The 24,447-nt window shown below is 41.8% G+C and overlaps 1 protein-coding gene across 1 annotated transcript; it reads right to left on the reverse strand.

Annotated features, from left to right (window-relative positions):
* Positions 1–612: 612 nt before the first annotated feature.
* On the reverse strand, positions 613–3,607 carry LOC132973311 (E3 ubiquitin-protein ligase TRIM35-like). The gene has a single exon (XM_061036706.1). It carries the CDS (start codon positions 3,283–3,285, stop codon positions 1,891–1,893), a length of 1,395 nt encoding a protein of 464 aa, XP_060892689.1. The 5' UTR covers positions 3,286–3,607; the 3' UTR covers positions 613–1,890.
* Between the last annotated feature and the right edge of the window lie 20,840 nt (positions 3,608–24,447).

Consider the following 24,447-nt stretch of genomic DNA (forward strand, 5'->3'; position numbering starts at 1 on the left):
AAAACGTTTGGAGCTCCACTTACTGCCAGGCTGCAGTATATCACATGCCTCCATGTTAACATATGGGACATGGGTCAAACTAGAAAATCTAAATATTCAGCAGTGTGAGGAATGGTTACACAAAAAAAGATGCATGGGATGCAATAAACATAATTAATGTATGTGAATTTGAATTGAAGTGTCATGTGTATTTTATTTATTTTACTAAAAAGCAATAATCGGTCATTTAGCCCGAGCCGTCAGGACTCAGATGTGCGTCAGAGTTTATCTTGAGTGTTCATAAATTTGGTTCTTACCTAAGAACAAATTCCACATGAGAAAACGATGAATCCCAGGACCTTTTTTAAAAGTTTGTAAGTAGGATTTAAGAACACATTAGTTCTTCAGGGCGGTTGTTGAATGAGGCCCAGAATTATGTCAAATATGGAGTCTCTAAAAAGTCACCAGCAGGTAACAGGAGGTAAACATCCTCACCATGAAGGTTACACATTTATAATATTATATTAATTGTACAAATTATAGATTTTAAAATACAATAAGGTCAATGTATCTTACATAAAAAACACTATTTCCCTAAAACACCTTTAGATAGATAACACACACACACCAACGTAATCTCTGCCTTTTATTACACGTTATCATCGTGACTTCAATTATTCCCAGAAATGTTCTGTTTCTTCACACAGCAAAAAGAAATCCATTCAATAAATTCACAACACACAAGCTGTTTACATGGTATTTAAAGAGGACATATTATTCCCCTTCTCCACCTTTTCAAACAGTCCCCTGTGGTCTAAATGAAACATCTGTGCTGTGCTTTGGTCAAAATGTAACATGAATCAAGCACCAGAGGAGGTTTGTGACCCTGTATAAACCAGCTCTCTCAGAACGCTCCGTTTTGGTGTGTGTGTCTCTTTAAATGTAATGAGCCCCCCCTGAGTTTTCCCGGTAGACATCACTCCTCTGTAGTGAGAATAAAAATGGCGGACCTGTGCAAAGGTTTTGCTCTAGGCTGGAGGTGGAGTCCATGGGTGGAGATACCAGGAGGGGGGATATTTTTTTTTTTACCAGAATCCCACTGTGACATCACAAGGAGAGCAAATTTGAAACAGAGCATTTTTCTCTGTGTTGTTACATTTATGCAGACCACAAACAAAGGACTGGATGGGTTTATTTCACATTTTGTGGGTCAGTAGACACTCAGGTTACCCAAAGATATGTTCAACAACACTGTAGAAGTGGATCTTTCATAATATGTCCCCTTTAACAAAGAAACTGATCACAACGAGAAAATCAAACATCATACAGCTAGCAGAATAAAACGTCCTTAACCTTCATTGATTTGAGAAGAGGGCAGATTGATAAAAACGTCAACACAAGATATCAGTAGGGGGCGTTCTGATTATATTATCAATCAATCATGTGTAGGTAAGCATGCAGGCTCCATGATGTGATGTATATGCACGGACTGTTTACAGTATGTGCTCCTGTAACCGCATGGCTTCCTCCTGTGACTTTATCAACGCAACTTTGTGAATCCTTTTTATAAAAACTTAACGTAAATTGGATTTTGGCAACATCAGAAGTTGTTCTGAAGCTTTTAAAAGAATAGTCAAGTTAACTTTAAAATATAGGGTAGCATCTAGTTAATCTGCCTAGTATGACAGCATAATCAAAATGATTTGATGGCTATGACTGCATTTAAAACCTCTACTAAACACCTCAATGTGTGAGGCGTTATAAACAACATACAGACTGCTAAAAAAGCGATCACACCAGTCAGTGTCGACTACTATATGTTGACATATCATGTAAAACTGTAGTTTTTTTAATTGTTTTTAAAGCTGATGGGTTTGGTTGAACCTGATTTTAGGGGTCGCTGCAGCACCCCTACCTCTGGCGCGTTACACAGAGCTTCACTGGTAATATCTCCAGAGGATGTGATTCAAAAGTCCAAAGGTATGGAAACAGCTTTTGAGTGAAAGTGTGTGTGAAGGTGTGTATGTGTGTGTTGGTGTCAGGATCAGAGAACGTCAGCTTTCCTTTGTCCCAGTCCAGATGCACTCTGATCCTCTGAGGTCGTCCTCTCACTGACAGATCTACGCGATGAAGTGATGGGTTGCATGCGCTGTACTGATCACCATCAAAGGATATTCTCCATAATCCAGAGTCTATGTCTACTCCTCTGTTTGCAGACTCCTCAAACATGGCCACGTCCCACCATGTGTTCTGTCCAACCTCGACATCCCAGCTGTGAGTCCCTGCATTGAGGCCCTCAGAGCTCAGGACAGACCAACTTTTAATCCTCTCTGGATTATCAGGAACATTCTGCCTCTCTCCTCGTCTCACACAGGTCAGATCTTCAGACAGACTGAGGTCTGCACCAGCGGTGTTTGGGTCCAGAATCACAGGACTGTAGGAGATCATGTCCTTCATCTTGTTCCAGATTCTGAAGCTCAGGTTGCCCAGGTGTTTGGCCACATCTATCAGAGCTCCTGAGGGCAGCTGTAGATCCTCCAGCAGGGGGCGCTGCTGGACTCTTTCCACTGTAGCCTTGTAGTTTTTCAGGAATGAGGTGTCTTCAGCTCTCAGCTCGTCCTCTGTGGCTCTAACCGTTTCTGACAGATCTGCTATCGCTCTGCTCAGAGCCTTCAAATCCTCCTTTATCCAGTGACTCTTCTGCTTGTTTTCCTCCCTCAGTGCAGAGAGTCTGGCCTCCTCTTCCTCTTCTAGAAACTGGTGAAGCTTTTTAAACTGCTCCTGTATCTGCGTCTCTGTGTTTGCAGCCTGAGCCTTGATGTGTTTTCCTGTTTCATCCCAATTTTCCTTGACGTCCAAAAGATGCCCCAGTTTGTCTTTTAAGGGCCTCAGTGATTCCTGGAGCTCTTCCCTGAGATCTTGTGCTGCTTCATCGATGGGTCTGAATGTGTGGTTGGTGTGTTTTTTAGAGTCTCTGCAGACAAGACACGCTGGCTGCTGATGATCCAGACAGAACAGTCTGAGTTTCTCAGAGTGCAGACTGCAGAGAGCCTCAGAGTCTGATGAAGCTCTCTGATCTCTCTCTATTAAGAAGGCCTCACAAAGGTTCTTTAATACCAAGTTACAAGGTGGTTCAGTCTTTGAAGATCTTCTCTTACAGACTGGACACTGCTGGATCGGCTTCTCTCTCCACCAGCTCTGCAGACAGGCTTGACAGAAGCTGTGGCTGCATGACAGAATCACTGGTTCTTTGAAGACGTCATGGCAGACAGAACAGCACAGATCCTCCTCGGGAAAAGACGCCATTTTCCTCTAAGTGAAGCAAAACTCTGGACAGGCAGCCGGCTCAAACTGGTCAGACAGCTCAGGTTTCACTCCCTCCTCCTCCGAGCTTTTTGAAACTTACTTTCACTTTGACACTTGTGTTTTCTAAAGGTTTGTACCGTGTGCCGTCAGTAACAGGTGAAGTTTCAGTATTCCAGTAGTCCCAGTATTCCCTCCAGAAGCTGTCCTCTCAGTCTGTGGAGGCTGTGTTGTTTATTTCTCGGATTATCTTCTGTCCTTGTGTGCCACTGTGTTTGGATCCACGGAGAAAAAGACTGAGTCTGTTTCCTGGTTGGTGTGTGCTGAGTCATAAACAGGGCGGAGCTTTCTGAGCCTGTTTCTGGTTTTAAAGTCTGATTGGAGTAGAGATGATAAGGTGGGAGTAAACCTCATTCAGTTCTCTTCTCCACACACAGACACACACACACTCAGCCTGCAAGTCTCTGTGCAGTTATCTGTAAATTGCTCTGTAGGAAATAATTATCAGCAGTGTGTTTTACAAAGTCATCCAAATGACACAACCCACTCTTAAATGTTTCACTTGCAAATCCGCTATGTCTTTTTTCCACTAAAAAGTCACAGTCATAATGTTTGAACAGCTGAAAGTTAATTTTCCCTTTCAAAATAAAAGCATGTTTCTAGATTAAATGTTACATTTCTGTAAAAGGCTTCAAATGTATGTAGGTATATTAGAAATAACTGTGTATTTGCCTTAACTTGGGTCAATTTAAATGTAAAATGGCTTAAGCTAATTGTCCCTGTTTCTGTGGCTCAGCCTGCTATATTTCTCGGGAGGTATCTTCAGTGTAGTGACGCTCAGAGTAACTGGAAGCTTAGCTCACTACATTTTACAAGTAGCTTCCCCAACACTAGTAGTGCCACTCAAAGTCAATTTTCAACATCCAGCACATAAACTTGTCTCTTTGGCATACTCCTCCATCCTCTCCACGTCCTCTTTCTCACTGCAGCGCCCGTCAAACATCATACCCATTTCCTCTCATTTAGCTCCTTCTCCTCCTCCTACCGTCCATTTTTTCCCTTATTCCTCAGTGTGCACTCTTTGCTTGGCTGCTTCCTCCTCTCTTGCCAGTCGTTAATCAAACACTACTTGGTGAACGGAGTGTACTTTACTTCGAATCTGTTTACGACAAATCAACCAAACACTCTTCCATTTTCCACATTCAGGACTTAGCTGTGTGTACGCGTGTGTGTGTGTGTGTGTGTGTGTGTGTGTGTGTGTGTGTGTGTGTGTGTGTGTGTGTGTGTGTGTGTGTGTGTGTGTGTGTGTGTGTGTGTGTGTGTGGTTTTGGTTGAGAAATGTACCTGTGATTCATGCCAGGCAAAAAATAACCCATAAAGAAAAACAAGGCATGCTGGGAGCTCTGCACAACACCAGGACTGTGGTCGGTTCAATACCAGTTAATCACTATTTACTGATTCAGGTTTGCATTAGGGATATTACATTTCCTCTTTGCATAAACATGTTTTTTTCTGGGAAGGATGTTAGTGGTCGGTGGTGTGTGTGTGTGTGTGTGTGTGTGTGTGTGGCTGGTACTGCTATGCTGTAAACAGGATTGCATTATCTTCATTCACTGTACACCCTGTCCAGTGACATCACACCCTGAGCCTTTCTCTGCAAACATAACACTTGTCCAAGTTTCAACATGGGATTTCACTGGCAACGATCTGCAGCAGCTTTTTAAAAGCCACTTAAAATTAGGGCACCGGTAGCGTCGTGGTTAGAGCGCACGTCCCATGTACAGAGGCTGTTGTCCTCCAAGCGGGCAACCAGGGTTTGAATCCAACCTGTGACTTCCTTCCCCACTCTCTCTCTTCCTGATTTCGAACTCTTTCTACTGTCCTATCTCTACATTAAAGGTCCTAAAAAAGCCTAAAAATAAATCATAAAAAAGCAACTTCAATTGAGCTTACACACCCGACCAAAGAAACATATTTGACTGACAATATGTTCTCTGCTTGTGCAGATCTGTTTACTGCGTCACGCCTGCTTGCTGTATTTGTGGTGTGCTGTGGAGCGGACAGTGGTGTGGACTGTTTGCAGCTCCATTGTACACAAGACGGTGTGTTGACACACATATTAGCTCTATGTGTCCCGCCACACGACACAAAGCTAAATATTCTGTGCTGTGACTCGATTAAAATATATATTTATATTATTACCACATATTATTTTCCTCACAGGCGAAAAGCAAAGTTGAACAGAAATATGAAGCCTGTCTTTTTGTAATAACTCTGATCCACAGTCTGTCCAAATTTCAGTTACTGTGAAGCATCAAATAGGAGCCGATTACAATTTAACCGAGTCCCTTTTAATAGCAGGTCCTTGCTGCAGGTTTGAATAAATGAACACCTGTCTCTTAAAGGAGACAGTATACATTCAAAGTTCATCTCTCAAAAGAAAGAAGACTGTTTCATCTTTTATTCCATCCCATCACAAACTAAGAGGATGAATGAGAAAAGCTGTAAATGCATATGTCCCGTAGAGACTGAGAAAGATCATAAATAAATACATGAACATGGAGAAGATTTGTTTGACTTTTTTCTCTCTGCTGTGTTTGCTTCATTCCTTTGGGAGAGACACAGACTTTCACCATCAGGCTGCAGTGTTTTTCGGTTTGTTAAATTACCAGATCTGTTTGTTACAGAGGAGAGGGGACCTCTAAGCTCCCATTAAACACCTCAGGAACAATAAGTGGTAAGGGCATCTAACCAAAAATATTTACTGCGGGGTATATTAACACCAGTGCAAACTAGCACTGGTGTTAAGGTTGTTAACGGCATAACAATAACATAAACCGTAACTTTACCCGTGGCATCGTGAGAAAAAGCTAGCTAGTTTAACTTCAAGCACAGTTTGCTTTAAGCCCACTTTGTAAGGGTTGTTGTTATTGGTCATTTTTTAATTAGTATTAAAGTGCCCTTTGTTTTCTTTTTTTTACAGGACCACCAATCACACAGTTGGAAGTAAAGCCTTTTCTGCCTAGCAACAGCAGCGGCAGAAAATGATGGTAAGGTGATAATGCGGCTTCTACATGCCAACACAAACCGAAAAGGCATCTTTAAAAGGTTCATTCTTTTGTTGTTAAACCATTTTGAAAGTAAAAAAATTAGAGAAAGGCTGAGGAGCTAGGACATCTGGAGGGAGGGTTCAGGCAGCTGATCAGGATGCCTCCTGGAGGTTTTCCAGGCATGTCCAAATGGGAGGAGACCCAGAGGTAGACCCAGGGCTCAATGGAGTGATTTCATTTCCCATCTGGCCTGGGAACGCCTTGGGATCCTCCAGGAGGAGCTGAAAAATGATGCTGGGGTGCAGGGAAGTCTGGGGCAACTCGCTTAGCCTACTGCCACAGCGACCTGTACCTGGATAAGCGTAAGAAAAAAAGGATGGATGGATGGATTGAAGTTACAACATATAGTATAAGTAAGCTCAACGATGGCGGCCCCCATATTGGAAAATTTATTTTTTCAATCTAGGAACCAGCTAAGGGGTGGAGTTGATGTGGAACTTTTTGGCAAACAGCTACAATGCAAACACCTGTCAATCAACTCAGCCCCGCCCCCAATCATACAAATGTATGAATAGTTGAAATAAACATGTTTACAGCCTTCTACAAGCAAAAGGTCTTTAATTTCTTTGCTCTTGTTTTTATATACGACCTGATGGGAATTCCTTTGCTTTTTCAGCCTGCCTCAAGTGGACAATCGAGGAACAGCAGCTTTTTGCTTCTCCGTATTGGCTTCATTTTTCAACAGCTGAGGCTGGATTCTATTTACCTTTAATCTGTGTGTATGCTCATGTGTCTTAATGTGTGCACATGTGCACCGAGGCTCACCAAAGTCTGACTGACCAGCGGCCGTCTCCAGCCCGTGAAGGTCTGCCTCTGGCGCCATGCCGTATAGATTTTCATTTGGGAGTCTCTCGCTGCTGCAGAGGAGGAAGACACTGCTCCTGTCACGTCCAATCAGCCTGCCTGTTCTTCTTCATCTAACCTGGCTCTCTGTCTGCCTCGGCCCGTGACCCGAACCCCTACGGCTCAGCCTAACTTTGAATCAAATCCTGCTTGATGTCAAGGAATTGTTTAATAGCAAATAAGAGAGATAAAAGTCCTCCTGTTAGGGACACGTCTGCAGCCCGTGAAAAAAATTAAATGCATTATGTTCCCCTCAATGTAAAGAGCAATATATATGGATTCCTGCAGAGTGTGATGCTCAAAAGTGGAATAAAAAGAGAATACAGCAAGTGCTTTGAGGTTAGAGATGTGTACATTTCTTTCAGGTTTGGCTTCTGCAAGCAAATAAGCAAACGATACAGCTGACACAACTCTTTCTGCCTCATTTTTTAAAACCCTTTTGTATCTCTTTTGCCCTCTAAAAACTGAAACTCACACACCTCTTCACATCTCCAGGCTGAGGAGGCCACATAGCATAGATTCTGTCATTTCCTTGGCCTCTGCTCCCCGAGCCATTCGAGAGGGGATCAATACCAAACATTAATGTCTGCTGCTCTCTTATCGGGGCTCCACTGGTGGGAGATGGAGCAGAGAAACAGACTGTGATGCTCACCCTCTCTCACCCTCTTTCAGCCTCTTGTTCTGCTTATTTTCACTCCTCGCCTTTCTCTGCAGCCAGTCTGACACCTAGTGTGCGTGTTAGAGTAAAGCAGCAGTCCTTTGTGCAGCCAGGAAGTGTCCATGTGTTTCAGCGTCCTTTGAAAAGCAGCCAATAACTCGCCTTTGATGTAATGTTCACGTATCATATTCATAGTTTCCGTCTCATGTCAAGTTTTGACGTTTCTGTGGATTTGCTGAATTTCTCTTACCATGCCTGCATTAGAGCTGCGTGTTAATGAATAAATGAATTAATTAGATTTTGTTTGATCCACCGTCATCATCAGGCGTCTCTCCCCCTCGGTAATGACCTCAATAATGGTGCTGACTTTAATGGGATTTTAATTGATTTAGCTGCTTTAGTTTTCTGGTGCTCTTCACACAGAGGTGAGCGGCGAGGTGATCCTGAACCGCTCAAAACATTTTCTGTCATGTCGTCGTTTTCCAACATGGTTCTAAACTGTAACATGTCAACTCAAATCAAAACATTTTTTAATAAGTCTCTATTCTGGCAAAATTGTATGACAGCCTGACTCTGATTTAATCTACTATATAAACGCAGGTCAGGACGTTTTATTTGCAAGTTTTTTACACTTTTTGATGCCTCCAGGTCTTGTGGACTCTTAACCTGCCTATTCAGAAATCTACCTGGGCTTTAATCCACGGAATTGGACAGCGAAAATAGATCTTAAATGTAATTATAAAACATGTTTATTTGTTATTTTTTGTTAACCTTTCTTCCCTGCGATCTATGATACTGTGAGAAGTATACAAATCAGTGTACGGACATAAAAAGGCCATTGGCTGCACAGCGAACAATCACTGTCTATGAGCGGCACACTTTAAAACTAAACAGAGTGCAATTTATATTCCAGATTTTACAGTAGGTTGAGATATAAACCTATGGCTACGATCTGGCATATCAACATGTTTATGTTCATTAATTTGCACTGTGCCTTTTTTTAAATAAATAAAACAAAGAAATACCTTTTATAATATGGCGACACTATTGCTATGGCTTCAAATTTCACCCCCTGTAACCAATCCTGTCACAGAGACTATGTCCATGTTTTATACAGTCTGTGATTAAACTACATCAGCTCCGACATACTACTTATTTCCATCAGGAACAAACACCGGTTTTTGATCGGTACTTTACATATCTGACTTTAGTGATATACCCTGAATAAGTGGAATATATGATGATGTACTGAAGCTCTAAAATAAGACGTAAGCAAGTCTTATCACCCATATGCACGTCAAATAGATAACCAACCTCCTTGTTACACTCCTGTAAGAGTCTGCTGGTGTTGACCATGTGTCATCAGTCGAGGATCTGTGGGTGATAAGCCCCTGAGTGCAGATAGCTGTGACGTTCCTGTCATAAATTAAGTACATCACCTCTGCAGCTGCTCTGTAATAACCTCCTCTCTGCTGCACCCATCACCCTGCTGACCATGGAGGTGAGGGGGGTTACAGCGTCCAGTGTGTGTGTGTGTGTGTGTGTGTGTGTGTGTGTGTGTGTGTGTGTGTGTGTGTGTGTGTGTGTGTGTGTGTGTGTGTGTGTGTGTGTGTGTGTGCACCCATCAGAAAAGGAAAATTTTTCTATTTCTTGGCAGTAATCAATTAGGATGCTCCTTTCAGTCTCTCTATGGACTTTAATTTAATGCTCAGATGATTAAATGGTCTTTAAATGTCCATGAAGTCCCGGAATATTTATTTATAAATGATGAACAACTTAAACTGTGTTTCTCGATGGAAGACCTAATGTGGTTTTATGCACGCTAATGATGCTGGATTGCCTGAATTAAACTAGAATTATGTTCTGTGCTCGGAGCATTCAAACATTTCAAAATGAAATAGTCACTGTAAAGCAAAACAGCGCTGTGCTGTCAACTGATTTCAATACCAATGTGGCAGATTAATGCTATGTGTTCAAGCCAACATTTATGAATGGACTGTTAAAACCTGACAGCAATAGCAATTTACAGACACCTGATCTATTCTTTGGTTAGAAAATGTGAAAAGAAGACACTACTCTTTTTGTGTTGCTGTATTTTAGATTTCACATTTGTTAACGTTTGAAGAAAGGACTTTTAAAATGTTTTTTAAGCTCTGGTCTTTATGTGATGCTTTGAGCTTTTACTGTCAGAGTTAAGCTAACAGAGGATCCAGATGTTTTTTCATATCTCCAGAACATTTCCAGAGAGTCAGGTCCTGACATTACACTTTTACACATGTAGTAAAGTCCAGAAAATTCACGTCTGGATCAACAGATTCAGACATTTGTAAATGGGGCGGCTGTGTCTCAGTTGGTAGAGTCGTCGTATCTCAAGCAGAAGGTCGAGGGTTCAATCCCCAGCTCCTGCAGCAACATGTTCGATGTGTCCTTGGGCAAAACACTTAAAGTAACCCTGAATTGCTCCCGCTGCTTCAAATGGGATTAGTTACTTCTGATGGTCTCACTACACAGCAGCCTCTACCATCAGTGTGTGAATGTGTAGGTGTGACATACAGTGTAAAAGTGCTTTGAGTCGTCAGAAGACTAGAAGATAAATATACAAGCTCAAGTCCATTTACCATTTAGAGACTGGAAGAGACTTAGCTTCATGTAATTTAGTTAATGGACACCAAATGGATCAATCGCTTCCTTGATAATGAGTATAAAATCATCTATATCTGTTATCTATGTAACTATAGACATGTGTAGAGAAATACAATTATAACTGTATCAACTCAAATGTGATGCATTTCAGATTGAGATTTGACACATAAAGTAAAGGTATACACAACTGGGTCACAGGTCCAATCAGTAAGATATCTAGTGTATTAAATGATAAAGGTACCTTACTATATGATCAGACATTAAAGAAACATGCTATGTTGAAGTTCTGGCTTCTCTGACAACAATGCAGCAGCCAGTATGTCCTCCTTCTAACTTTAGATTCTGGTCCTGAATGCTCTGGATTTGTTTGGACCAGGGAAGGTAGGCGCTTTTAAGGGACCCCCACACGGCCGTTTTGGACGCCCCTCTGTTTGTCAGATATGACAGCAGTTATCAGGTCAAACCAACAGGTGTTACAGTGATGGAAGCGGGCAAGAGAAGTGGTTCAGATAGAAGTGATTGTACCCGACCTAAAAAGCCTCTGCATGTTTCTAATAAGCTCCACGAGCAGAAACGTGCTCAAACTAGGATCAATATTGGAGATGCTTTTGAAAAATGGAGAGAGGTTAGAACACAGAAAGGTTTACAGACTGATGCAGAGCTGGATAAACACTGAAGCTTCAGAGTCCACCACATGGTGACCTGTGTGAGCATGGACTCTAGAGAGGAGGGGGAGGGGGGAGACAGCGCTCTACAATGTTTTGAACTTGGACTGCAGCACCCAGTTTAAAAACTAGGTGTCAGAGTTACATATTACTCCTTTAAAGAGGTTTCTTATGGAATAATATTCGATATAATGAAGTAAAAAAAGGCCTATTTGTTTTCTAAACAAGAGTGAGGTGGGAGGACTGATATCAGGCTCATTTATGTGTAAAGTACAGAGCTGTATATTGTGGCTATCATGCTAGCATAGACATTGGAGACAGGGGGAGACAGCGTGGTGTATAGTAATAAATAGTGTAACTAATAAATAATATGTGACTGTAAATTTGGTCATAAATCATAGGACACTCTGAACTGAGCATGCTGCACAGACTGATTTCAGTCAAGTACATTCATCACTCCTGCTCCTCTATCTCTGAGTGATTGTGTGTTTGTAACCTGTGAAAGCCACTCTGTCCTCTCCTCCATGTTACTACCCGCACCATGGCCTTGGCTCTCTGCGCTGGGCTCGAGCTGCCGGCCGACCGGAAGACAGGATCAAACGTGGGAGGAGGAGATCTCAGCGACTGGAGTCAGACGCTCTTTCATCTCTCAGCTGCCATGCCGGGACACACTCTAATGCTTCATTTTCCCCACACAGAGGGGACGGAGTCTCCACAAAGAGAGCTTTCTGTGTGTGTGTGTGTGTGTGTGTGTGTGTGTGTGTGTGTGTGTGTGTGTGTGTGTGTGTGCGTCTGATAGAAATACAGTTCCAGATATAATTTTTTATGCAATATAAAATGAATCTCCTCTCTCTGGTTTATGTAAGAATAAATATTTCTGCTTATTTCTGCTTTTCCTGTAAAGACAATTCAGAGCTCTGCAGACTGAGTGCAACAACAAGGTGAAAAGAATTTTTCCTCATGTAGAGGTTTCTTACTTTAAGAGCAATATGTACATTTATCAGACTGATATGTCAACTGAAAGGGGAATGGGGTGATTGGAGTTGAATCCTTGTCTATGGTGCAATAAGAAATAACACATTTTAAGTGATTACTTACACACAACTTCATAGAAAATCAGCAGTTTCAAGGTCAGCTGAGTGAGACCTGTTTGCTTTGTGTGTAAAGGTTATTCTATCTTGGGTACCTGACTCACTCTTTGCCGCCCACTGCTCGCCATTTCACAGCCTTTCAGACCTGAGAATGAGAAAAAAGGAAGGTCTGTCCATACCTTCGACTTGTTCTGAAGCACCTTCCTGACAAATGACACCTAGATAAATTATATTTTAAAACTTTGTCTACACTTTTGGAGGGAGAGAGACTAAAGACACAGATAACAGAGTCCACTTAATGGACAACTTTCACATGTCTTGATTATGAATTGAGGAATGAAACAACATGGATGACAAAGGAGCTGTCTATTTGGCAGGATGTCACTCCTAAACCTGTTTTTATAGGTCAGCATTAACGGTGCCTTCACAAATGTGCAGGTGTGTATTGAGTGATGATGCGTTTGAGTACAGTATGTCAGTGGGCCTCTACAGTGCTGTGTATGAGAGAGTGCAGAGATTAGTGGACAGCAGAGGGAGGCAGAGCAGAGCGTTTCCTGAAGATTTTCATGCAGATTATCCTGAGAAGCAAAGTCTCCCCTGATAATTTAGACAGCAAGCTGAGAAAGAGCAGTGAGCAATGGTTGACCTCCAAAAAAAAACACCCCATGACCTCCGAGCTCAAATTAATCTGAAAGAGGAAAAAAGAGGGGAAATGGTGCGCTGATATCAAGGACACTTGGGAGGGAAATTTATGTTTAAATGTCTCCATAATCATAAAGCTCCGATCCCTCTGATATGTTTTATAATTGACTGAAATCTTCTGGGAATGTAGAAACCCACTGAATTATTGCAAATAGCCAACTTGATGAAAAATGCACTGTTGTGTGTATGTATGTGTGTGTGTGTGTGTGTGTGTGTGTGTGTGTGTGTGTGTGTGTGTGTGTGTGTGTGTGTGTGTGTGTGTGTTTGTGTGTGTGTGGGTGTGTGGGTGTGTGTGTGTGTGTGTGTGTGTGTGTGTGTGTGTGTGTGTGTGTGTGTGTGTGTGTGTGTTTGTGGGAGGGTGCAAAGGTGGCAAAAATATCTGTCTTCAGTCCCATTTCATCCCAGTGAGTGGCCTCTTGTCTCTGCTCCCTAGTGTTCACATATGCCAGTCACGTAACTGTGAAAAGACAAGAGAGAGAGAGGAAGCCTGACACAGAGACCCCCCCCCCCCCCCCCCCTCACCATCCTGATGGAGCGACAGGCAGATTGAGAGGTGAAGCTGATCCCTAAGAAGCTCTGCAGGCTTAATATCCCCTCTATATCCTCTCCCCGTGTCGTCTGGTGCAGTGAGTGTCAGGGCTGACGTCAGTGTTATTTCTGTCCATCTCTTGGTCAGGGAGGGGTCATCATCTCTGATGCATTATTCACACGAGCTGCATCAACCTCCACATGTCTTATCTCTGCAGCCGTCACCCCACGCTCAGAGACTGAATAAACACCAGCCCAAACAATGCCTGTAGCTTCACCCTTTTTGATGAAAACTGCTTATGTAATATGCATGCAGACTTTTTGGGGACTATCTTTTAAATATCTGCATTATAATTATAATAATCTACAAATAAACAACATTTTATTTGGAAGTGGTTAAGTTGGGACAAATGCAGCCAAACAAAAAAATTACAAAAAAAGGTAATTTCATTAAAGCTCAAACCTGTAAGCAGAGGAATACATGAGTTGTACATGAGGTCAAAGTTGACTTTTGATTTCACAGCTGTTAAAAGGGTCTCCTCCCCTCCTCCTGTCTATCTCAGCCATAGACTGTATAAAACATGGTTGTAGTCTCATTGACGTCACCCATTGGTTTCTGAAGCACAGTTTTGAAGCCCATCGATGGCGGTTCCCATATAGGAAACAATGTCTCCATCCATGGATTTTATCACCTAGCTCCTTGCTAAAGGTAAGCAAATGTTTGTACAATGAAGCAGAATTAAATATAGTTTGAAAAAGGAAAACATATAATTGAATCAAAGCAGGCTTAAACATGATGGGGGAAATTGAACAAGGTAAAGTGACAACATGTGGCCTAGTTTGGCATGTGATGTCATGATAGTCTGTCCCATTACTAATTTTTATACCATCTCAAGCACTCGCAGACTCACACACTCACACACTGCAGACCTGACACCTTTAAAGTCTATGAAGGTTCAGTGTTAGGGCTTAAGGGTATAGATTGGGACTCTACAAAACGTCAATCAGATTAGCCACGCCCCTTATTATTGCATTACTCATATCATCCGTAAAGTAAGAGCAGCCTGGTCTGATTCACTCAGATCAGACCAGGCTGTAAACATGTTTGTTTCTGATATTAAAATGGGCATTTTAACATTGGGTGTGTTTGTGACTTCAGGGGTTTCTGCAGCCAGCCTCAAGTGGACACTTGTGGAACTGCAGTTATTGGTGTTTCTGCGATGGCTTCATTTTTCAACAGCGGAGGTTGCCGCTTGATCTCATATCCACACAGACTGTGCTGCCTGCTCTACACAGAGGTAAATGGTAAGGATTAATGTAACACGGCTCACAAATTATGTCAAATGCACTGCACGCAGTTGAAAGAGAATATATCCTGCAGTCATTACGTACATAACATCTAATATAGCAAACACGGCACTGAATAATGAAAAGAAACAATTTCTTGGTTTGATGTGTGTTTTTGCCGTCTGCCTTTTTTCCTCAGCCAACTCCTGAGGGAAATACCTTGAATTCATTACAAGTAAGCCCCCTCACATAAATAAAGGTGATGTGACCAATTATCATGATAAAATTATTCATTACAGAAGCTTTAAAAGGTTTCAGTCCCTTCTTTGTTTTGAACAGGCTCCTGCAGCTCAGCTGTATTCTCAGTAGGCTTATTTGTTATTCATGTGGAATAGAAACCGCACAAGGTGTTTAATGAGGGTCCAGCTACCTGCATGCTTACTGCTCTCTACGAGACCCCCTGCTTGTCTGGCAGGGAAACCCCATGGCTTTGAAGCGCCTTCAATCTCTCATGTCACTCACAGCAGGGGTTTCTGATTGCTGTTTATAGATCAGGGGTATTTTCTCTGTGTTATTAACTACTTCACATAGTTCTGTTGATATGATGAAAACATTGCTCCACAATGTCCCCACCAACACACACACACACACACACACACACACATACACATGCATGCTTAAACATAATTATCATCCATACCTTGCTATCACAAACGCATGCATTTATTCCAACAAAACAGTCGTCTGACTTTTGGTCAGTTTGTTTATGATTTTTGAGCATACAGTAAAAAAAAATGACATCTGTCCATTTTGCCTGCAGGTAATAGCCATTCATTATCCATGTCATTTCTGCCCCCGTCCCTTCCCATGAACCTCGGCTCACTGTATATATAAATTATGTGGTTGAGAAGAAACCTCGCTGATGGATGTGCGCCGAAACCATCAGCTGCCTCCGCTACAACACGGTAATTGAAATGGTAATTTTCTGATACAGGATGGTGACCTGTGTTCAGCCAGAATTCCCCGGCCTTAACGGATAATGAACAGGGGGAGAATTGTCCCATCACAACTCATTGGCTATTCACAGCGCTCAGTTCGGTTTGTTTTTTTATGCTCAGACTACTTGAAGTGTTTTCTTCATTCAGTGTGGATTTATTTAGTTCTGCGTCTTTCTTTGTCTCCTCTGCTGATGTGGAATAAAAAAGAGAATGGCTCTGATATGCAAATGATAAGACATTTTCTTCCTCAGACTCAGTTATACACTTTCAACAGCTGCTAAGTATGTTATTAAGACAATGTGTGTGTGTGTGTGTGTGTGTGTGTGTGTTATTTGATTGACGATAGCACAAACACCACATATCAAATGTAAACACAGTTTATCACTGAATTCATCATTTTTAGCTGAAACTCGATCATGCAAAGAGGAAAGCGCAGCCACAGCAGATCCAGAAACACACCGCCTTCTTTGGATTCAAGCTCATTGAAACTGGACTGAGGCAAAGTGGAAAATTGCCCTGAGGTCTGACAAGTCCAAATTAGATTTTCTGTTCGCAAATCCTTAACGCCTCGTTCTCTGGGCGAGAGAGGAGCAGACTTGTTATCAGTGCACAGAATCCATGATGGTATGGGGATGCATTAGTGCCAAGGCATGGTAACCTGCACATGTGTGAAGGCTCCATTAATGCTGAACTGTATTTACAGGTTTGTGAGCAACACATGCTGCCAAATAGACAAGTTCAATTTCAGGGAAGGCCTTGCTTATTTCAGCAAGATATTGTCAAACCACATTCTGGATATATAGCATGGCTCTGTTGTGAGAGGTGATAAACTGGCTGTCCTACAGTCCCAGTTATGATGACTCTGATGAAGGCCACAAGCCGAAACCCGTCGGTCTAATTTGTTGATAAAATTGATCTTCATATAAGTGTTGCTGGCGCTTTTTGACCTCTTCAAGCCCTTCACTCTTCATGCACCTAGTTGGTGAAGTTGTGCCAGAAAATCCCGCTCTGCATCCACAGTCCTGTGTTGTCTCCTATTTAAAATACTTGGAGCATTAAGAGGCATATATTAAGGCTCAGGAGACCCTGAGCCGTCGAGATGCTACATCCGACAAAGAAAAGTGATGCAACAGAGGTAAACATGACGCGCTCCCAACTTTTTGGAAACATGTTGCTGGCATCAAATTCAAAATGCAGGTATAAGTTTCCAAAAACAATGACAACTCTAATTTTCAGCTACATATGGGGTTTCAATGGTCTACAAATCCTCACTTTCTGTTTTTATTCAAATTTTTTTCACCATGTTCCAACATATTAGGAAATAAAAGGTTGCACTTATTCATTTCCCCAGAGCGTCTCTCTTCTTGACCGAGCCTCTGTTTGGCAGGAGGCCTGAAAGGTAAACGTGTTGTTCTGTTTTTCCAGACAGGTAGTTTTGTTTTTTTGTTATTCAAATCATTATTTTAATTGTTTTGCATGGCTTTGATGGCTTAAGGACGGCTGCTTAGTGAACCCGAACAATCAGCTCACAGTGACCATGTCTTTTTTTTTTTCCTTGGTGCTTCTGTCTCTCTCTGGTCTCTTGCCAGACAATAATACAATCAACCCCCTAGCTCCTGAACACACACACGCACGCACGCACACACACACACACATTTGGTGATTACTCAAACTAATTAACAATTTGGCCGTTGAAATAATTACCTCTAGTAAAGAAGAGTGGCAAACGCCAGTATTTAGTTCAAGCCTTGTATTCGCTCCAGTTATTGTGACTGGCTTTGATTTGTCTTTTGTATTTTATTATCATATAAACTCAAATGTGTCAACTCAACCAGACAACAGAGTTTCATCAGCTTGGGGGCAGCAGAAGGAGATAGAGATCACAATGTTAAGATTGCCAGTAAAATAATCTGCATTTCTGGAGTCAGAAATGACCATATTTGTGCAAGATGCAGAAGAGGAGCAGAAGGGTTAGAAAACGTGGAGTTACTAACAGTAAATAAATAATTAGCTGGTTAAGAAGCTACCCTTGTTGTCCACAGAAATGCATTCTTCCTGTTGTTGTTGTCCACAGGTACCTGAGTTGAGTCATTTATTCATAATTCTGAATTTATCAAGACAAGATGTAAAGACTTGTGAGAGTCCTTGTCTCTCAAGGCGGATACATGATAAGAACTAGTCTTGGGTGCTGCTTTAGCTTGGTTGGTAACACAGCCACCCACTACACAGAAGCTGCCCCCCCCCCCCCCAGAACAACAACAACAACAACTTACTTATGACCCACTGTCTTCTCTGCAGGAAAAGCTGAAAATAATATAATCTCTTATGTATGCACAGGCCTCACTTTACGTTACTATAAGCAAGTTGTTACACATTGTCATGGGAGCTGATGTCCATCCATCCATTATCTTTACCGCTTATCCCGTTTGGGGACGCTGGAGCTGATCCCAGCTGTCACTGGGCGAGAGGCGGGGTTCCACCCTGGACTGTACACTAGTCAATCACAGACAGACAGACAACCAGCCACACTCACATTCACACTTACAGGCAATTTAGAGTCACCAATTGAAACTAACGAGCATGTGTTTGGACTGTGGGAGGAATCTGGAGTACCTGGAGAGAGAACCCACACAGGCATAGGGAGAACATGCAAACTCCGCCCTGTCCGACGGGGATTTGAACCAGGAACCTCCTCGCTGTGAGGCAACAGCGCTAACTACTTTTGTTGGATTTGAATTATTTTCTCTCTATGTCTTCTCCTGTTTGATGTTTGAGAGCTTAGCAGCAGAAAGCCAATAACTTCCAGTCACTCTATTTGCTTTGCATCAACTCCTCAACACCCTCCTTTACTTCAGCACGTCTTTATCAATAACCACAGTCATGGTTTTGCATGGTTCACATACGTGAATGATCAGGTGAGGATTCCCTGCTTTCCGGATGTGTTGAACTCTGCACTGTGTGTGTCCGGTGTGTGTCTCCTCGTCTCTCAGCCGGCCTCATTCAAATCGGATGTAATGTAATGTAAATAAGCCAGGATGAGACCGCAGCACGGCCAGGAAGCTAGGCCGGCAGCAACTGGAACAGGAGGAGAGGACAAAGGAACTCTGAGGTCGAAACACAAAGACAAATCAGGGATGAAAGGAAGGGCCACCACAGCTGACATTATTCAAACAGTAATTGGTTGTTTTTGTCTCCATCAAATAGCGCCTGTTAATGAATGGTTAGGAAATAAAACAGAAATAATGACCCCTCGGCTCGTCAGGAGGAGCTGATAAGATTCCACTGAAGTTTGCTTTAATGCCTTCATTACTTTAACTCATTTGACAGAACAGGGGCTAATAAAAAGCATACGAAGGCATTTCATTGCATTGCTTTGCCCTTAAATACAGACGTATTCAAATAACTTGTGATCTTTTTAAAGCAATGTTGCATTTGCGGTTTAGATTTGACAAATCCTCTGGTGGTTAATGTGGATTTTGAGGTAATTGCTCCTGAAGGCAGGGTGGTAGAGATTAGTTCTCTTGCCCCCTGTCTCACAGCAAACATTTTACCTGGACTCATTAAACATCAGACATGACTCATCAGAGAGACTGTCCAGAGTGTTTAGTCTGTTACTCCACCAAGATCTGCCCGCACTGAAAAGCCAAAGAGGAGATTTTAATCCTCTCCTGCCCGGAAAAAATCTCTTCCCCTTGTGTGGTATTTATTTTTCTTAAACTGACTATTTAGTAAAAAAAAAAAAGAAAAAAAAAGGAATCTGTGCAGAGAGGTTAACGGGTGTAATGTGTTTGTCTCTAGAGCTTTAATTAAAAATATATTTTTGGATTCTTCACCAACTGTCTTCTCTGTTCTGCATGCAGGGAAGTTCTAACCTATGGTGGCTGGGAAGTGCAAAGCAAAATCACAGTGTGAAACATTTTTACATTTTGGAAAACCATATCACAAAAGCAAATACTAAAATATTATCACCTAAGTCCATATAAATGAGAGACGTGGCCAACATGATGTCATCCATTGTTTGGTCGACTGTCTTTTTGAAGCCTCCACTTTGACATTTGGGCCACTGTCAATGTATGAAATACACTTCAAAGATATAGGTACATTTAAGGCAGACCTTAAAATACCTGCAAATTACTATAATCAATTATATTAATGTAGAAACAGCTAGCACCTGTCACTCAAATAGGCCACAACCCTTATGCCCTGTGACCACCTAGTATTTTTTTTGTGCGCTGCACATCCGTCCTGTCTCTATGACAACAGTCTGTTGACAGCAGTCGCTGTATGACCGACACTGGTCCGCTAAATTTTACAGCATGTTTTTTTAGGCCTTTGTAAAATTTCAGTGGATGAGTTGTGCGACAAAACTGTTTTTTAAACCAGGTTTCATGCTAGTTTAAAGATGAGTGCTTTACTGTATGGTCTTTTGGGATTGACTCACATTTGGAGCCAGCCCTAAGTGGCCACTTAAGGAACTGCATATTTTTGCTCTTCATGCTTGATTCATTTATTAGCCCTGGAGGATGTTTTTTTGCTTTATGCTCACCCTTTATGTGAATATTTGGGAAATGCAAATCAACACATTTAGCTGACCCAGATGCCTTTTGCACAACTGACTGGAGATCATCTCTGCAATGTTGTTTTAGTCAATATTCAGCCATGAGTCAAACTCTGACATCCTGCAGCTTCAGGCGGTCTCAGTCTTGGTGGCAGTCTGACTTGTTGGGGTAAGGGAGAGGGGAGGGGGGGCTCTTCATATTGTTCATTTCAGGTCCTCGATGCCCTCTGGCAGTCCTCAGAGCAGGCTGTACCCAACTCCTCATTCTTCCTCAGCCAGTCTGGCTAATAGCTTAGTGCCGCCCCAGCTCCCATTGTTAGTCCTGGCTGACTGCATGCTGCACAGAGGGCAACATCACATGTGCATCAGACCTGAAATAACGTGCATCTCCGCTTTCTAGAGAATAAACTTTCAGAAAAGTCTCCTCTAAATCTGTATGTCCTTTTTCAAATCCTATACCTTAAAGGAAGAATGTGCAACTTTTTGATCCAGCAGATGTCGCCCTTGAGCACCAGCATGAAACCAAAACAACTCGAGCTGCATTGTTGTGTTAGCATGTTAATGGTAGTGCCCTTTAGTTTGCTCGTATCTTCACACTTCACAATGTAAATTTACATGAAATGACTGTGATCTAGAAACGCTTACTTGACATTCAAATAAGCAGTGAGTACAGTATGTTATTCTTCTTTTCTCTAGTCCCTCAATTAAACAACTTTTAAACGCAAGGGGATGAGCCGGCCGTCCCGTCCCGTCCATGTAAACACGATGTAGATACGGCAGGGAAAACATCCCAGACAGCGGGACTCGGGTGTCACACTCATTGTAGACAGTCAAGTGTAAAATGCACATAAACGCCTGTTCAAGTCGGAACAACGACCCCCGAAAATCTGAAAAGAATTAGGTGCCTGACTTGCCGACTTGACATCATATACAGTAAGTCATCAGATGGGGGCAAAATATATATAAGGAGCACATGAATGCAGCATCAATCTGCTGTTGCAAACAGACCATCCAATCCAGCGCAGGCAGCAGATCCCCAAGCTCAGGCTGGGGGAGGAGATAGATGGAGTGTTTTTCCCAGTTCAGGTGCTGCAGCCTCTAGGCACATGACATTGGGTGTACCTGCAGCCCATCAGGCAATCCGAGCAGTTTACTTAACCACGCAGCAGCATGGTGGGGGTAACAGAGGCTCATGCACCAGGATCAAGACATGTCACACTGATAACCACCGATCAGCTGGGAAGCTGACTTTCTGAACAAATACTCAGGACTAAACAAAAGCCTCTCCACTCTCTGCTTTGCCCACAGGACAGTTAAAACGGGACAGTGAGTTACTGATAGGAAGCAGCTGCAGACCCTGGACGGGAACACATCTTAGTTTAAATTATCTCCCAATCCCTTTTTCCTTTAACTTTACTTTAAAGACACTACTAAAGACTTCTCTACCATTTCCCTGGTTGCAGCTCTTTTCAAGTTAAAGAAGTCCAAAACTCTACACACAGATCTTTACATATGCTATACACACAGACACACACACACACACACTAATAACTTGCAAAGTCAGCTTTGTATAACTGTCATTGAGTTTGCATAATTAGGACACTGTCCTCTAAATTCATAAAGCAAGTTTGTCCTGATGATCCCTTTTCCGAGATGTTCAAGTCCTGAGAGAGTCACCGTGCACATCAGCACTTTGTATCTGACAGGAATGCGTTGTTTGCTGTACCATTTACTTCTAGTGTGACCAGACAAAATGAGCTGTAGATATCCATCACTTAATTTTCTCTTCTCATGGACAATCTGTGCAGAAGATGGTCTCATCGACGTATATAGAAATGGTGTAATTGATGCTTCACTGAGTGCAAGTGATATTTTAGTTCTGAATAAAACTGATCCAAAGAAACATTGATTCTTTAACGTTTAAAACTCTATGAAATGAATGAACAGACTTTTCTGATGTGCCCTGGGAACATGTATCGCAGTCAATAATTCACATAGCTATTATTGTTTCTACAGACAGGAGAACCTTTGTACCCGTCATTGTAAATAAAATACACTGTGATATGTTTCATCTACTTCTTGGAGCAAAGCACTGAGTTGTTCTCAGTGCTAAGAGACTGTGCAATCATCAGCACATGGATAATACAGTGTGTGGGCGCACTCTACAGGCAATGTTTGAAACTACAACAGGCTGCCTTGAGTTTTTAGGACTACAACACTTCTGCTATCTAGAGGTCACATTGAGGCTGTGGTTGCCAACCTTTATTGGCTTGTGACCCAACTTTGACTTCACAAAACTCTGGGGACCCTAGATTTGATGTTTTAGCTTTTTGATAAAATTAAAATTTAAATCGTGATTTTTCTTTTGAGTTGCAAATAAACAGTACTTTAAGGGAACATTCCGGCTATTTCAGGTTTATTATTGAGGATGAGAATTGTCCAAAAAGGGAGGATTTTTCTTTTCTCAGTGTACTGCCAGGTGAGCTTGTATTTAAAAGGCTGGAAATTAATGCTGGATGCATACCGAGATAGTTTGTAACATGGGCTACATCAGCCCTATAAGATTACGTCTTGTAGCTTAATTAAAGCAGAATGCTCCAATATATTCAACTTTGATCAATAATTAGACATTTCAGGGGAGCCCATTTGAATACCATTTGGGGTCATGACCCAAAGGCTGCTGCATGCAACGACAGTATTATGATATAACTAATATGTAAGAGCAAATAAAGAGGATTATTTGTGCACAGCAGCTATAAAGTGTATTCATTTCAGTTTTATTAAATGATAAAAGTGTCATATACAAGCTTTGAATGATGCTGTTTGGTCAAATCAGAGGAATACTAATGCAACGTCTTGATATTTATATAGGTGATTTTCTAAAGGTCACATATTATGCAAAATAAACTTACCATGTTTCTCTTACACTAATATGTGTCCCTAGTCTGTCTACAAATCCCCCAATCATGAGAAGAATCCAGCCTCTCCATCTTTCGCCTGCCCCACTTTTCAAAAAATGTGTGCTCAAACAGGCCGTTTGGAGATTTTCCCTTCATGACATCACAAAGGGCAGTAACCCCTCCCCCAGGTGGGTGACACTCCCACAGCTAGGTGTTTGTTCTGCCCTCTGAGTCTGCCTTCTCACTGTAAACAATAGGACATGGAGCGAGAAAGACCGAGACACCCAAGCCCTTTCAGAGAGGGGGCGTGGTCAGACACAGCTCATTTACATTTAAAGGTACAGACACAGAAACAGTCTGTTCTGAGCAGGGCTGAAATAGAGGGGTTCATAGACATGATCAAATACAGGATCAGAGTGGATTTAAAACAAGAAACTTCACACACGTGTTTTGGGGAGCTCTGAGACTTATTTACACTGGATGAAAAGGAGGAGAATATGTGACCTTTAGGCTAAAGTAGGCAACATTATTTGATTAGAATTTCAGTGAAAATAACAAAATGTGATCATTACATTGTCCCAAGGGTTATACATTTTTTTCTAGCAATACTTGTTCTACGACATCTACGATGTTATGAACAATATATCTTTTTTTTATACAATCGATATATGGAAAAGTGCCAAAGCTTAAAAAAATCCATAAAAATATCTATCGTTGCATTTTTATCCAAAAGTTCCACCAAGAAAATAGAAGAGCACTGTCTAAATCCACATTTAAAAAACAAAAACTGGTATGGTGACAACCAATGTTGTAACAATATTGAATTGAAATGATGTCTGATTTCTGATCTGTCTGTGAGCTCCCCACAATCTTGAGATAAGATTGCCATCATAATAGCAATAGGAAGTTTGAAGTTTTTATTTTATCATTGTTTCATACATACATTTGTATACCCAGCCCAAATGGTCTTACATGACACCATGAGTTAAAACATTCCAGGATCAGAGTGCATAGTAGGTCTATTTATTGTCACAAAATAAAAAGAGAAAACAAAACCCTAATTAAACAGAATATCCTGTCTTCTTTTCCAGGCTTTTGAGACAAAATTAGCAAGCTTAAACACATCAAACTTAAACAGCCATTCCAGTTTCTGCACATCTGCCCAAGCCAATATTTCAGGTT

Source organism: Labrus mixtus, chromosome 4 (genome assembly GCF_963584025.1).
Source record: "Labrus mixtus chromosome 4, fLabMix1.1, whole genome shotgun sequence".
In the NCBI taxonomy this organism is placed as follows: domain Eukaryota; kingdom Metazoa; phylum Chordata; class Actinopteri; order Labriformes; family Labridae; genus Labrus; species Labrus mixtus.